General features: G+C 40.0%; 1 protein-coding gene across 5 annotated transcripts in view; it reads left to right on the top strand.

Annotated features, from left to right (window-relative positions):
• IGF2BP3 (insulin like growth factor 2 mRNA binding protein 3) overlaps window positions 1-12,518 on the top strand; it is a 112,352-nt gene that overhangs the window by 71,329 nt on the left and 28,505 nt on the right. For all 5 annotated transcript variants that reach the window (XM_039862539.1, XM_039862540.1, XM_039862543.1 and 2 more), the window contains 4 exons: window positions 4,812-5,093; window positions 8,589-8,723; window positions 9,983-10,105; window positions 12,331-12,466. In XM_039862539.1, coding sequence (XP_039718473.1) covers window positions 4,812-5,093; window positions 8,589-8,723; window positions 9,983-10,105; window positions 12,331-12,466 — 676 coding nt within the window. The remainder of the gene's footprint in view (window positions 1-4,811; window positions 5,094-8,588; window positions 8,724-9,982; window positions 10,106-12,330; window positions 12,467-12,518) is intronic.

Raw genomic sequence — 12,518 nt, 5'->3', positions numbered from 1 at the left:
CTCTGTATGAGGTACACACAGATACGGTTAGAAGTGTTTGAAACTACTTGGCTAGTGGCTAAGGGGAGGAAAGTCACCCTTAAATTTTAATCATTATATAAATAGAAGATTTATTCTGGAAAAGGAAATAACAGATAAAGCAGTGAGACAAAGGCATTTCTTGCCATTTTACCATTCAGAGATAATCACTGTTAAATTTGCCATCAAGTTTTGTAGACTTTATCGCATGTGTCGTAACTTTTAAAATTACAAAGATTGTTCTGTAGAGTTTCGTGGATGGTCTTTCCATGAACTATATTTATACTGTTAGCTCTACATAGTATTTCATTCCTACCATAGTCTATGTATGTATCCAGTCCTCTACTGTGCATCTAGGTTGTTTGCAGTTTTTCTTTGAGAACGAGTTTAATTAATAAAGTCCTTTGTAGGTAAATATTTGGGCTTTGTCTAATAATTATTTCCTTAAGATACATTCCTGTAGTGATGTTACCAGGCTTTTGGTGATTATTGCTGAATTTTATGTTTCAACCTCTTATTCTTGGTACAAGCAGAAAAATGAATTGTATGACTTTTCAGTGATGGTTAAACCTCATTTTGTTAGGACCTATGTTTATGCAGCAATAAAGTCTGGGAATAAGAAAAAAGAAATTTTAGATGTGGGATTTTAGAGTTGAAAGGGATCATAAATCTGAGTTTTGTAGGTGAGGAACCAAACACCAAATGAGAAAATGACCTTTTCAAGGTTACATGGATACTTATTGTTCCAGCTGGGCTGGAATTCTGGTCTCTATAGTTCATCCTCCTTTTCACTACTAAGATCTGTATGTTTTACCCTTGGATAAGTTTAACTTCTCTGGGTCTCATTTCTTCTTTCTCTCCCTTATCCTTAAATAAACTGTTTATTCTCTCTTTCTCAAGTCCCTTTTGGCTATAAACTGTGAACTACGCCATAAACTTCTTACCAATACAGTTAAGTGCTACTAACAAAACTACTCATCTTCTGACTAACTCAAAATAGTGTCAGAGCAGAGTCAGGTAATGAAGGGAAATAGGATCCTGAGCAATACCCTGGTTGGATAAACATCTTTGAGTTCTGTTGAACTGAATGCATGTGTTTGGAATAATCATGACAGTTGTTCATCTTATGTCTTTTTCCAATGTGTTATTTTCAATTGAGGTAGAACTGATATAACATTAGTTTCAGGTGTACAACATAATGATTTGATATTTGTATACATTGTGAAATATCCCCACAATAAGTCTAGTTAACATCTGTCACCTTATCATCATATATCTTATATATATTGTATGTTTGGTAAAAATACTATAATGTTTTCCCCATGGACTCAGCAAACCACCAGATGACATAGCTGAATATCAGACATTGTGCACAGAGAAAGGTTTTCATGTTTGACTTAAAATTCAGAAACTCAGCCTCTTTAGTCATGAGGAAGCCATTGCTTGCAGTTCGGTTATTCCGTACTTTCTCAGCTATGTCCACATTGGGAGCATTGCGGTTTGAGGGGTTGGAAACTCTGCTCCTTTGGCACTTGGACAGTGGGACACGCATAGCGTGTGCTGTTTGCTCTCTGGCAGGACAGCCCAAGTTTTGGAGCCTGTGGGGCTCAGACTGTGCCCTGGGTACTGGAGCACCAAGCTTTTCTGACCTCTGAGGGAGGGAATCTTCTCCTCAGGGGAAAAAAAAAATCTCTTAAAAGCAAAATGAAGTTTAGAAGTTATAGTTCCTGCCAAGTCAGCAGAGTTGTTTCTTGGGACACATGACTTTATTTAGACAGCCCCAGAATGCACAGACGCTTCTGGTGACTTACAGGCTTATCTCTGATTGTCTCCATGGAGAAGGGTGTCTGTCTGTGTTCATCTCTCTCAAGAGAGAAGTCATTTACCTTTTTTGTAACATTACTGACTGAATTCCACAGTCAGAATTTACTTACTCTCTTCTGAAGTTGGCAGGACTCAGTTTTATGGTGGGAAAGGATATTATAGTAAACTGTACTGCCCTTTATGCCTGTAGGTTGAGTTGATTCCTTCACTAGATTCACATTTCCTTAGGTTTTTGAAAGAACTATCAGTGATATGTTTCTCCTTCAAAGCGTGGTCTCTGGAGAGGTTTAAAGTTGTTTTAAATACCTAATTGCTTAAAACTTCTGCAGTTGCAACTTTCTATAATAAATATACATAATAAATATTAATAAAATTTCTTAGCGGTTGCCTTCCTTCAGAGATAACCAAAATATTTTAGGGCCCTTAACCCACATTTTCCTTAAGGAAAAAGGGGAGAGGGAGAAAGCAAGGTGCCTGCTACCACCCCACGAAGCTTACGAAGAGAATGCCCTCTGATGTAGAATTACGTGGAAACATCCTAAGATATATTTGGGGGCGGGAGGAGGAAGCAAAACACAAAAATATGTACATCAAGATCCAGTTATGCTTTTAAGGAGGTACTGAACACGTCCATGTGTGTAAGCATGGAAAAGACCAGTCTGTTTGCAGAAGTCACTGTGTGTAACTGACTCTGCAAAGGGTCTTGGAGGGTTGGCGATGGTGACAGAAATATCTTGTTTCTTTTGTATTTCTGTACGACTAGGATCTTTTGCAATACGAGTTCAGTCGTGTGCTGGGCACCGTAGGGCAGCGACGTCACTTGGGGCTGGAGCGAGAGAAGAGGGCAGAGTTGCGGGTCGTGGGAGCACCAGCGTGCCTCGTCTGGGTGTCTGCACCTGCCTTCCCATGCTGAGCTTTCGGTGCCCTTTGTGGTGCTAGGACTATCTCTTTTTTTCCCTCCTCTTTCCATCAAAGTAAAAAGCTGAAAGATCTCCAGATAAGGAAAGCAGTTATGTAAACCAGAAATGACCACTGAGCAACTAGAGAGAGACCATTTCCTGCCTGTTTTTCTTTTCCTTCCTGGGCTGAACCCAAAGCCCATTGGAATAGAATCCGAACAAAGAATCTGAGTAACCCTGGAAAAAGTGTGGGACCTTTATTTGCTTTTAATTTTTGTTGTGTACTAGGAGTGTGTATTATTAGGAGCATGTTTATGTGTGCTTTTGAAGTCTTGGCCATATTTTCTCTATTAATTTTTTTATCGAGTTCTCCACTTTTAAAATACTTAGGCAAGGTAGAACACAATAATACCTGTGAATCTTATAAACGTGGTAAGTATAAGATGCCAGACAGGAGAGAGTACATAACATATGTATTGATATATACTGTTTTATATAGACGTTTAAAACAGGCAAAATTAATCCATGGTGTTAGGGATAGTTACTGGAAGGGGGACTGGTGAGGTTCTGGGGTGCTGGTATGTCTTAGTTCTGGATCTATGTTCATCTTATGAAAATTCATTAAGATATGCTCTTAAGAGTGGGTACTTTTCCATAATAATTGGGTACTTTTCTTTTAATCAGAAATGATTAAAAGAGTAAAGCTTCTCTTAAAACAGTTGGATGGATGCATGGCTGGATGGATAGATAGATAAGGTAGAAAATAGCTTTGTTTGCTTTTTTTGGTTCCTCATCACCCCTGTCTCTCTGCCCCAGATCATAAACTCCACAAGGTCAGTGGCTGCTGTTTTCTCAGGGACTGGCTCATAATAGGTAATGAGAATTTATTGAGCTATTGACTATCCTGGGTATTAAATTCTACCAATTTCCTGTGAGTGGTTTAGAGAGATTTGTCCTTTGATGCTTAAAATGTTTTAATATTTGTATTTTGTAAGAAGCGAGGGAGGTGTATATTTCTAAGTCTTTTCTCTTCTGATTTGGAAAGAGTAGCTGGAACAAGGACTTCCTGCTCATCCCTCTTGCTGTTTGGGAACTCCTAGGCTGTTACTAACCTCTTGGGTAAGAGCTTATTTGGGAGTTCTAATTACAGCATTATTTACAAGATATAGAAACAACTTAAGTGTCCATTGATGGATGAATGGATGAAGAAAACCACAAATAGTATTCAGCCTCAAAAAATAATGAAATCTTGCCATTTGTGGTGACATGGATGGTCCATGAGGACATCATGCTAAGTGAAATGTCAGAGATCAGACACAAAGACAAATACTATAAGATCTCACTTATATATGGAATCTTAAAAAAGAACCCCACAAGGTCATAGAGTCAGAGAACAGATGCCAGAGCCTGGGTGGGGGTTGAGGGTGAGCAAAATGGGTAAAGAGAGTCAAAAAGTCTAGACTTTCTAGTTACAAAATAAATGAATCATGAAGACATAATGTACAGCATGGTGACTACAGTTTATAATACTCTATTGCATATTTGAAAGTCACTAAGAGTAGATCTTAAAAGTTCTCATCACAAGAAAATTTGTAACCATGAATGGTGACAGATGTTAACTAGGTTTATTGTGATCATTTCACAATACATACAAACGTCAAGTCCTTATGCTGTACACCTGACACTAATGCAGTGTTGTATGCCAGTTATACCTCAGTAAAAAATAAAAAGTTTGATGAATTTTTTTTAACTTTCTATTTTTCTTTGGTAGATGGCAAAGAAGTTTCCTTTGGAAACTTGTCAGTCTTTTCCTTCTGGTGTGTACTTCAAAGGAAGTGTGTGTGTGTGTGTGTGTGTGTGTGTGTGTGTGTGTGTGTGTGTGTGTGTGTGTGTGTGTGTGTTTGGGAGGGGGTGTTGAGCGTGTTCTCTTTTTCTGCTTGTTCGGTGTCTCTACTAAGAAGTTCTAGAGCCAGTGGTCCCGAGTGGAAGAGATGGGTGTTGCTTTTGCTTAAAGGGCTATTACATAGCTTGTTTTTTCTTAGCACCCCCTTGCTCCTTGTCAACTTCCAGAGCTTTAGACAAACTGAATGGATTCCAGTTGGAGAACTTCACCTTGAAAGTGGCCTTCATCCCTGACGAAATGGCCGCTCAGCAGAACCCGTCTCAGCAGCTGCGAGGTCGCCGTGGGTTTGGGCAGAGAGGCTCATCGAGGCAGGGGTCTCCGGGATCCGTGTCCAAGCCGAAACCATGTGACTTGCCTCTTCGCCTGCTGGTTCCCACTCAATTTGTTGGAGCCATTATAGGAAAAGAAGGTGCTACCATTCGGAACATCACCAAACAGACCCAGTCTAAGTGAGTATTCCCGAGTGTGGGCTGGTTGACAACATTTACCCGCCTTGAATTTTAATGATAGAATATGTTGTTCTTGCACTTGGCGTTTGTCTGAACATGGTTACGATCCCTTCTCGTACAGTGCTTGGGAATCTGGAAACACCCTGTGATTGATATCTTGGTGTTTTATATAAATCTGAGGCTAAACCTTAATCTCAAAGGGAACCTCAAGTTTCCACACATGAATGGAAAACAAATGATACCTAATCCACTTGTGATGGGGGAGGCCCTGGTGAGCGAAAGGGCAGCTTCTAGGTTTTTCTGTGTTCCGCCAACTCCCTTGCCTTTTTGTTTTTGAAGTAATTTTCTGGGTCCAATACAGAGATAGTTTCTCAGTCTTGGTTTACTTGAGTAAAGTATCATTCAGCTTATGGTCTAAGTTTATCTCATGATTAAGCCATGGAGCCAGAATGACTTTTTCTTCAGGATGTTGATTGGGACTTTTAATTTGCAGATTTTAGGGGGTTGGGAAATTCTTGGTCAAATATTGGAGCTAACTTCAGGAGTAAAAGCAGGGGCTGTTTGTTATGATTCACCACGGTAGCCCAGTGCTGAGCACATTGCCTGATATGTAGAAGGTGCTTGTATTTGGCAAATGAGTGACATGTAATTTCAATGCATTACATATTAGTTGTTTTGCTTTATTAATCATCCCGTTATGCTGTATGTGACTATTCTGACCCAGAGAAGCTCAGTGATGAACTCTCTCCTCACCCCCAGTTCTGTGGAGTGCTACCAGGCACATCGCTGGGATTGCTACTGCCGTATTTCCTGTGCGTGTACTAGGGAAGAGAGGCTGTGTACAAACCTTTTTTGTGTCACTCTACAGTAAATGGTAGGGAAATGGCCTCGGGCCAGCTACGGTGATGGCTGCGAATTATTTTGCATTTTAAATTTAGGAAAGAAATGGATTTCATTTTATATGGTCCAAGGAATTAAGGAGAGTCTTTTTCTGAAAGGACAACTATGGTGCTGTTTGTTCCAATAGGCTTAAGAGGGTATCCATGTCATCATAGGCACTGTGCCCACGTCGAACCAGTTGACTGATTTCTCATGCAGAACCAAAAAGAACTGTGTTTGGTGCTGGTGGTGTGCCCACTCCACCTGCAGAGTGCCTTCCCTTGCTTTGAAGCAGGAGATGTTGGGGGTTGGTTACCTTTGTACAAAATCAGTGGCCTTCGCCTCATAATGTAGGGGATGGGGAAGACAAGTGAACCTTAGCCTAGATCAGTTTTCCTGTTAAATTTGCCTGCCTTTAATCTAAAATTGAAGGGCTTCTTGCTTCCCTTGATCCACCATTACCTACAGAAACTAATTATTAAATGGTTTTCCTTCCTTGTCGCGTGGCAGATTAGAGTTGTTCCTTTTAACGTTACTCATTTCCTTGTCAGAGTGAAAGAGCTTCTGTGATTTAAATTGAACTGTTTTATTTTAGGCAGGAAGATGGAGGATGGAGAGGGAAGGGAAGCAATTTTTGTTGTATCCGATGATTCATTTGCAGAGCTCTGCCAGTGCATTTAATTAATTCTTGCTATTGAAACTAGTCATTATCAGAGCCTCTGTTTCTGGAATGGCCTCAGAGGGTTACCTAATCTGTAAAGCAACATTTTCTTCTCTTAGAAGATCAGAATTGAGTAGTCCTTAACATAAACCAGAAGGAGGGAGCTCAGCGTGTTACTTAACTAGAAAGACAACAGTACTTACAGTGCCTGGGGATCGAAACTGGCTGGAAAAATAGTTCTGAGATTGGTACTGTCATCTAAGGCACTGCTTTTTATTAGTTATTTCTCATTAGCCTTTATTTGTTTCATTTCTACAGTGTCTTTGTTTTCAGTGACAGGTTTTACTTTTGAGACATCTTCAGTTTTCAACAAACACTTAGGAAAATGAAATCTAAACCTTGATTTTATTGGCATAACGAAGCGGTCATTCTCATGGCCATGAGTTATGAAGCACTTTGTCTTCATAAGTGGCCAAAAGGACTCACAAGTAATTTCCCCACACACACTTTTTTAGATAGTTGATTTTCTTTCTTCTACATTTTCAACAATAGCAGACTTTTAATTTATTCTTAATTCAAAATATACAAGCCTAAAAATGAAGAACAAAACAAAACAAAAAACCAAAATCTTTCCCCCTAATAGCCATTGTTAAGTTGGGGATGTATCTTTATAGGACTTGTTCCTTCTGACAAGTTTACTTTAAAGGAGAAATCTTATGATATGTATTGCAATTTTTCTTACTATGTTGGTACCTGTAATTTTACCACATGTTTTTAAACAGCTGTATGATATGGATATGATATGGATGGTTATTTAACCTTAAGTCTCTTCCTGGTGGCATTTAAAAGATAATCCAAATATTCTTTCTGTCTACTCCAAATAGTGAGTGCTATAGTGGACGTTCCTATGCCAGTGGTTTTCAACCAGGGGTGACCCACCACTTAGGACATTTGGCAACATCAGGAGACAGTTTTGGTTGAGGGATGTGCTGCAGGCATCTAGTGGGTAGAGACCAGGGATACTGCTGAACATCCTGCAATACTCAGGACAGCCTGCACAACAAAGAATCTGGCCCCAAATGTCAGTAGTGCCGAGGATGAGAAACACCACCCTTGGCCCACATGAGATTACGTTTGTAGGAGATGTTATGAGGTGTAGAATTCTTGAGTCAAGGGCAATAAGCATTTTAGCTTTGATAGGTCCTGCCAATTGGTTTTACACGCCCACCCAAAGTGTGGGTGTGCCCAGTTACCCATCCTCTTGCCAGGACTTAATTTTCTCTACCAAAATATTTGCAAGGCTGGAGGAAAATACATCTTACTTTAATTGGTGTGTGTATAATTGCTAGTGAGGTTTAACATCGTTTTGTGTTAATTGACCAAATATTTGCTTTTCATGGAAAATTGCCATCCATCTCTTTGGGTTCCATTCATTTCACTATTTATCGTGGACTTTCCTCTATGAAGGAGGCAAAATGTAGGAAGAGCCTCACAAAAGGAAACAGATGAACGAAATCTCCTTATGCAATGAATAGGGAGAGAATACTGTGTAGAAGAAGGAGTTTGAGCTGGCTTGTAGGATTCTGACTCCAGCCCTCTTGGCATGAATTCCAGTTCCTGTTTGTTTTAGAACAGAAGAAAGCCTTTGTCTGAGGCTCTTTGACATGAGATGTTTGTTCTGTGCCATCTAAAAAGAAGCTTTAATCAGATACAGATTGGGCAGAATGAAAAGATGTCTCTGCTTGGTCAGACTGAGGAGAGGGGAGTATTCCTGGAATTAAAATTATTCTCTAAGACATCCACATTGACAGTTGATCAAGAGCTTATGCTCTTGAGGGAAGTGACTCATCCCCTCTGCCCAGAAGTCCTATGACTTGGAAGTTGGTAATTGTAGACTCCATTGTGAATACGTGCTGACAGCTCTTGTTTTCTTCTCTCCTTGTGCCCACCCTAAGAATCGATGTCCATCGTAAAGAGAATGCAGGTGCTGCTGAGAAGTCCATTACTATCCTCTCTACCCCTGAAGGCACCTCTGCGGCTTGTAAGTCTATTCTGGAGATTATGCATAAGGAAGCTCAAGATATAAAATTGTGAGTAACGTGGAAGAACCTATGGAGAGGTTGATATTTGTGCTGTTTTATTTTGGATTTCTATGATGCAGTTCTGGGGTATTGCCAACAAACACGGATTGTTGTCCCGATGAGCTACAGTAGTTGGCACTACTGAAACCAAAATATTTTCTTTTCATTCATGTTTGGATATGGGGTGAGTGATGGATATGGGGTGAGTGATGGTAATGGGGGAAAGTCCAGCAGTAGAAGAAGGCAGCTGGGAGACACAAGGAAGCCCACCTGGGGTCCAGGAAGTACCTCTGGGTTTTACCCAAGACAGGGGCCCCAGATCCTCACTCCTTTGCTCTGAGCTCACTGGGCTCTGTTCTTATTGTCTGCCCAGCCCCACCCTACAGCAGCGGGAGTATGTAGATGGAGAAATCCCTACTCTCTGCTAAGGGAAACTTGGGATTTATTTGGATGCTCCACATTGGAACTCTGAATATCTTTTCCACAGGAACTTTGAGTGGGGTTGTGTTTTGTGTTACTTTTAGCATTCAGCACAGTGCCACGAGAAACGAAGAATCCAGAGTAAGGTGCTCAAGTTAGCCTGGGGACGTATCGCCAGCATTTACTTTGTAGGGACCTTTAAAACATATTAAATATATTTTAGTAATAAGGTGTTATATGGTGCTATAAGATTATAATTCTTTTTCAGTGTAGAGAAAAATAAATGGCCACCATCCACATTACCCCAATGACATTTTTAAACAGTGATGTGTACGTAACTTGGAAGTTAAGAAAAGTGCAAAGTGAAATGTGACGCCTCCTTCCTCCTCTGCACCCGGCCCCTAAAGCGTAACCACTGTTGACTTTCTTCTGTTTCCTTGTATAAATTGTGCGTGTCTCACCAGTTTAAAGTTTAAAGTTTATACTAAACACACATTGTTTTGCATTTGCACATTGTGCTCTGGTTTGGGGGGTTTAGGAATATGGATTTGAGTAGGAGGTGTTTTCAAAGAGTGAACAGAATCCATCATCGGAAGATATTCCCTGAGATGTGTAAAAAAGAACTGCTTTAAAAATTAACTTCTATCCAAATAGTTGTTAATGTTTTTTCACCCCCTCTATTCATGCATTGCTAACATGTAGGCTAAAGGTCTGAAAGCTTTAAACTCTACCTGCTTCCTATATAATAGGTTAGGAAGTAAATGTTTAATGAATGAATGAATGTCTTTCTTACCCAAGAGTAGGTTTACTTACCCTGATTTCATGACCATGTTTTTTTTAATTTACAGCACAGAAGAAATTCCTTTGAAGATTTTAGCCCATAATAACTTCGTAGGCCGTCTTATTGGTAAGGAAGGAAGAAATCTTAAAAAAATTGAGCAAGACACAGACACTAAAATCACGATATCTCCGTAAGTGCTGCTTTGCTTTCTTTTGAATTATAAAGTTTTCAAACGTTTTTAAGCTGTAGGTTACATATTAAGCATACCTTCTCTCATTTTATAGCTGTTCTGTGTTCTTTTGAAAAATTTCAAACACTGTTTTTTTAGCTGTAAGTTACATATTAAGCATAGTTTCTTCGATTTCACAGCTATTCGAGCTAGCCTGTACTGCCATGCTTATTCATTTCTTGAACTCAGTCTACTGTCTACTGTTTCTAACCCATATTTAAAGCATTATCTATTCCCACTAAAGAAGCAGGAAGCACTAAACACTTTACATTGGTATTTCCCAGCTGAAGTTTTGTTCAAGTATTCTGACATATACTTCCAAAGTGGGAATATATAATCCGGTTTATTATGCATTGTTGTGTAAGAAATTATCCCAACATTTGACAGCTTAAGACAGTAGTAAATATTACTGTTCACCTAGTTTCTGTGCATCAGGAATTCAGGAGCAGCTAATCTAGGTGGTTCTGGCTCAGGTCTCTTGTTGCTGATAATTCAATGTTGGCTCTTGGTGTGAGGTGTCAGTTTCTCCCACGGGGGCCTCCCTATGGGGCTGCTTGGGTGTCCTCAAGGCAGGGCAGCTGTCTTCTTCTAGAGCGATTGGTCCTCTGAGTGATTGATCCTGAAGAGCAATGTCTGTATAAGCCTCAGCAGTCACACTCTTATCATTTATCTAATGTTCACACAAGTCAGCTCTGTTCAGTGTAGGAGGGGACTGCACGTCGCTGGGGAGGCATCATCCTGGAGGCTGGCTACCACATCTAGGGTCCATGCATGCTCTGGAATCATAAGGAGGGCGTTTTATTTATCTGAGGGTGACTACTCTTAGTTTCCACCAGAGTATCCAAAAAGGATAAAGTGGGAAGAGATTGATGAACTAAGGGAGAATGGGTAGGAAAGACAGCCAGCATGTTTGTGCAGCAAGGCTTTTTCAGAGGGTGGTGAGGAGGTAAGGTCCTGCTTGGTTGTAAAGAAAGAAAAAACCCCACAAAGTGGTAAATAAAATAAATGACCCTACCCTGGCTCAAAATTTGCACTCAGAAAGGGGAGTGTTTTGTTGGAGGATGGGGGTGGCTTTTACAGCTATTCTAGAAGCAGCTATTTTAAAAACTGTAATGTAAAATGCTGGGCAGGGGAGGGGTGGGTTGGGACTGGAGATTAGAAATACAGTTCTTCTTTAAGTAGTCTAAGGCAAATAGTCTTATTGTGTAGATGTTTACATTTTTAGCAACTTGGAGAAGAATAGTTGAGGAATAATATCCTGTTTATGTGGTTCAAGTTTAGCTTACGATATTCTGCTCAGAGCGAAAATGAGAAATTTAACTCTAGTGATGTGAGGGAGAGCTGTAGCAGTATTCCGTAGCCTTTCGGTCCATTCTCTTAGTCGTATTTTCCGTGGTAAGTACCTCCCACTGCTTTCTCTCGCAAGGCTGTCTGACTGGCTCAGGCGTAGGTGGTCTCAGATGTCGTCTGAGTGGATTTGGAAGCTTCAGCAAGACCTGGGTCAGGCAGGGAGTTTCTGAATATTGCTGCTGTGTTCTAACTTTTTAGTTGTCTGAATAGTCGTCAAGGGACCATTTTTTAATTTAGTCAAGATGAACTGATTTACATTATGTCTTCCAGCCTACTTTGATCTAAATTCTAAAATGACTGGCAAAAGTAAGCTTAGACACAGGAATTCTGGTTTGCCTTTTTGGAATATTTTCATGCTTATTTCTTGGTTGGTGACCCCAAAAATGCAATTGCATGAGAATGACCATTATGCTTAGAATTGGTTAGTGCAGACTAGGGACTTACTAACGGTTATGTGCATCTGGTTGTTGGTTTCTACTGAAACTATACATTACTCCAATCATTTTCTTTATATTTCACTGTTAAATTGTGAAAATGGTTCAAACTTACGCGGTCAAGAAGTACACTATGTTTAAAACGTGGACTTAATTGAACTATGTATACCCAGTGATTTTTATTGAGAAGGCTGGAGGGGAAGTATTTTATTTCCTGTAACTTTACACATTCTTGCATTGATGTCTTTCGGGGCTTACTCGTTTTTCATCTTGTCTGACCACCCACTTTTGCGTACTGCCAGCTTCCACAGTTGGGTTTTAATTGCCATCTATGGCTGAAGTGTTATTAACTGTCTTCTTCCTGTAACTTCCATCCTCTTTCCCCTCTTCTTCAATCTGCAGATTGCAGGAATTGACGCTGTATAATCCAGAGCGCACCATTACAGTGAAAGGCAGTGTTGAAACATGTGCCAAAGCTGAGGAAGAGATAATGAAGAAAATCAGGGAGTCTTATGAAAATGATATTGCTTCTATGAACGTTAGTTTTAATATGAAGGATGTGTCTTCATTTTGATGAACAGTTAAAAGAC

Source organism: Pteropus medius, unplaced genomic scaffold (assembly GCF_902729225.1).
Source record: "Pteropus medius unplaced genomic scaffold, Ma_sr-lr_union100, whole genome shotgun sequence".
Taxonomy (NCBI): domain Eukaryota; kingdom Metazoa; phylum Chordata; class Mammalia; order Chiroptera; family Pteropodidae; genus Pteropus; species Pteropus medius.
This window is presented reverse-complemented; position numbering and strand designations above follow the sequence as displayed.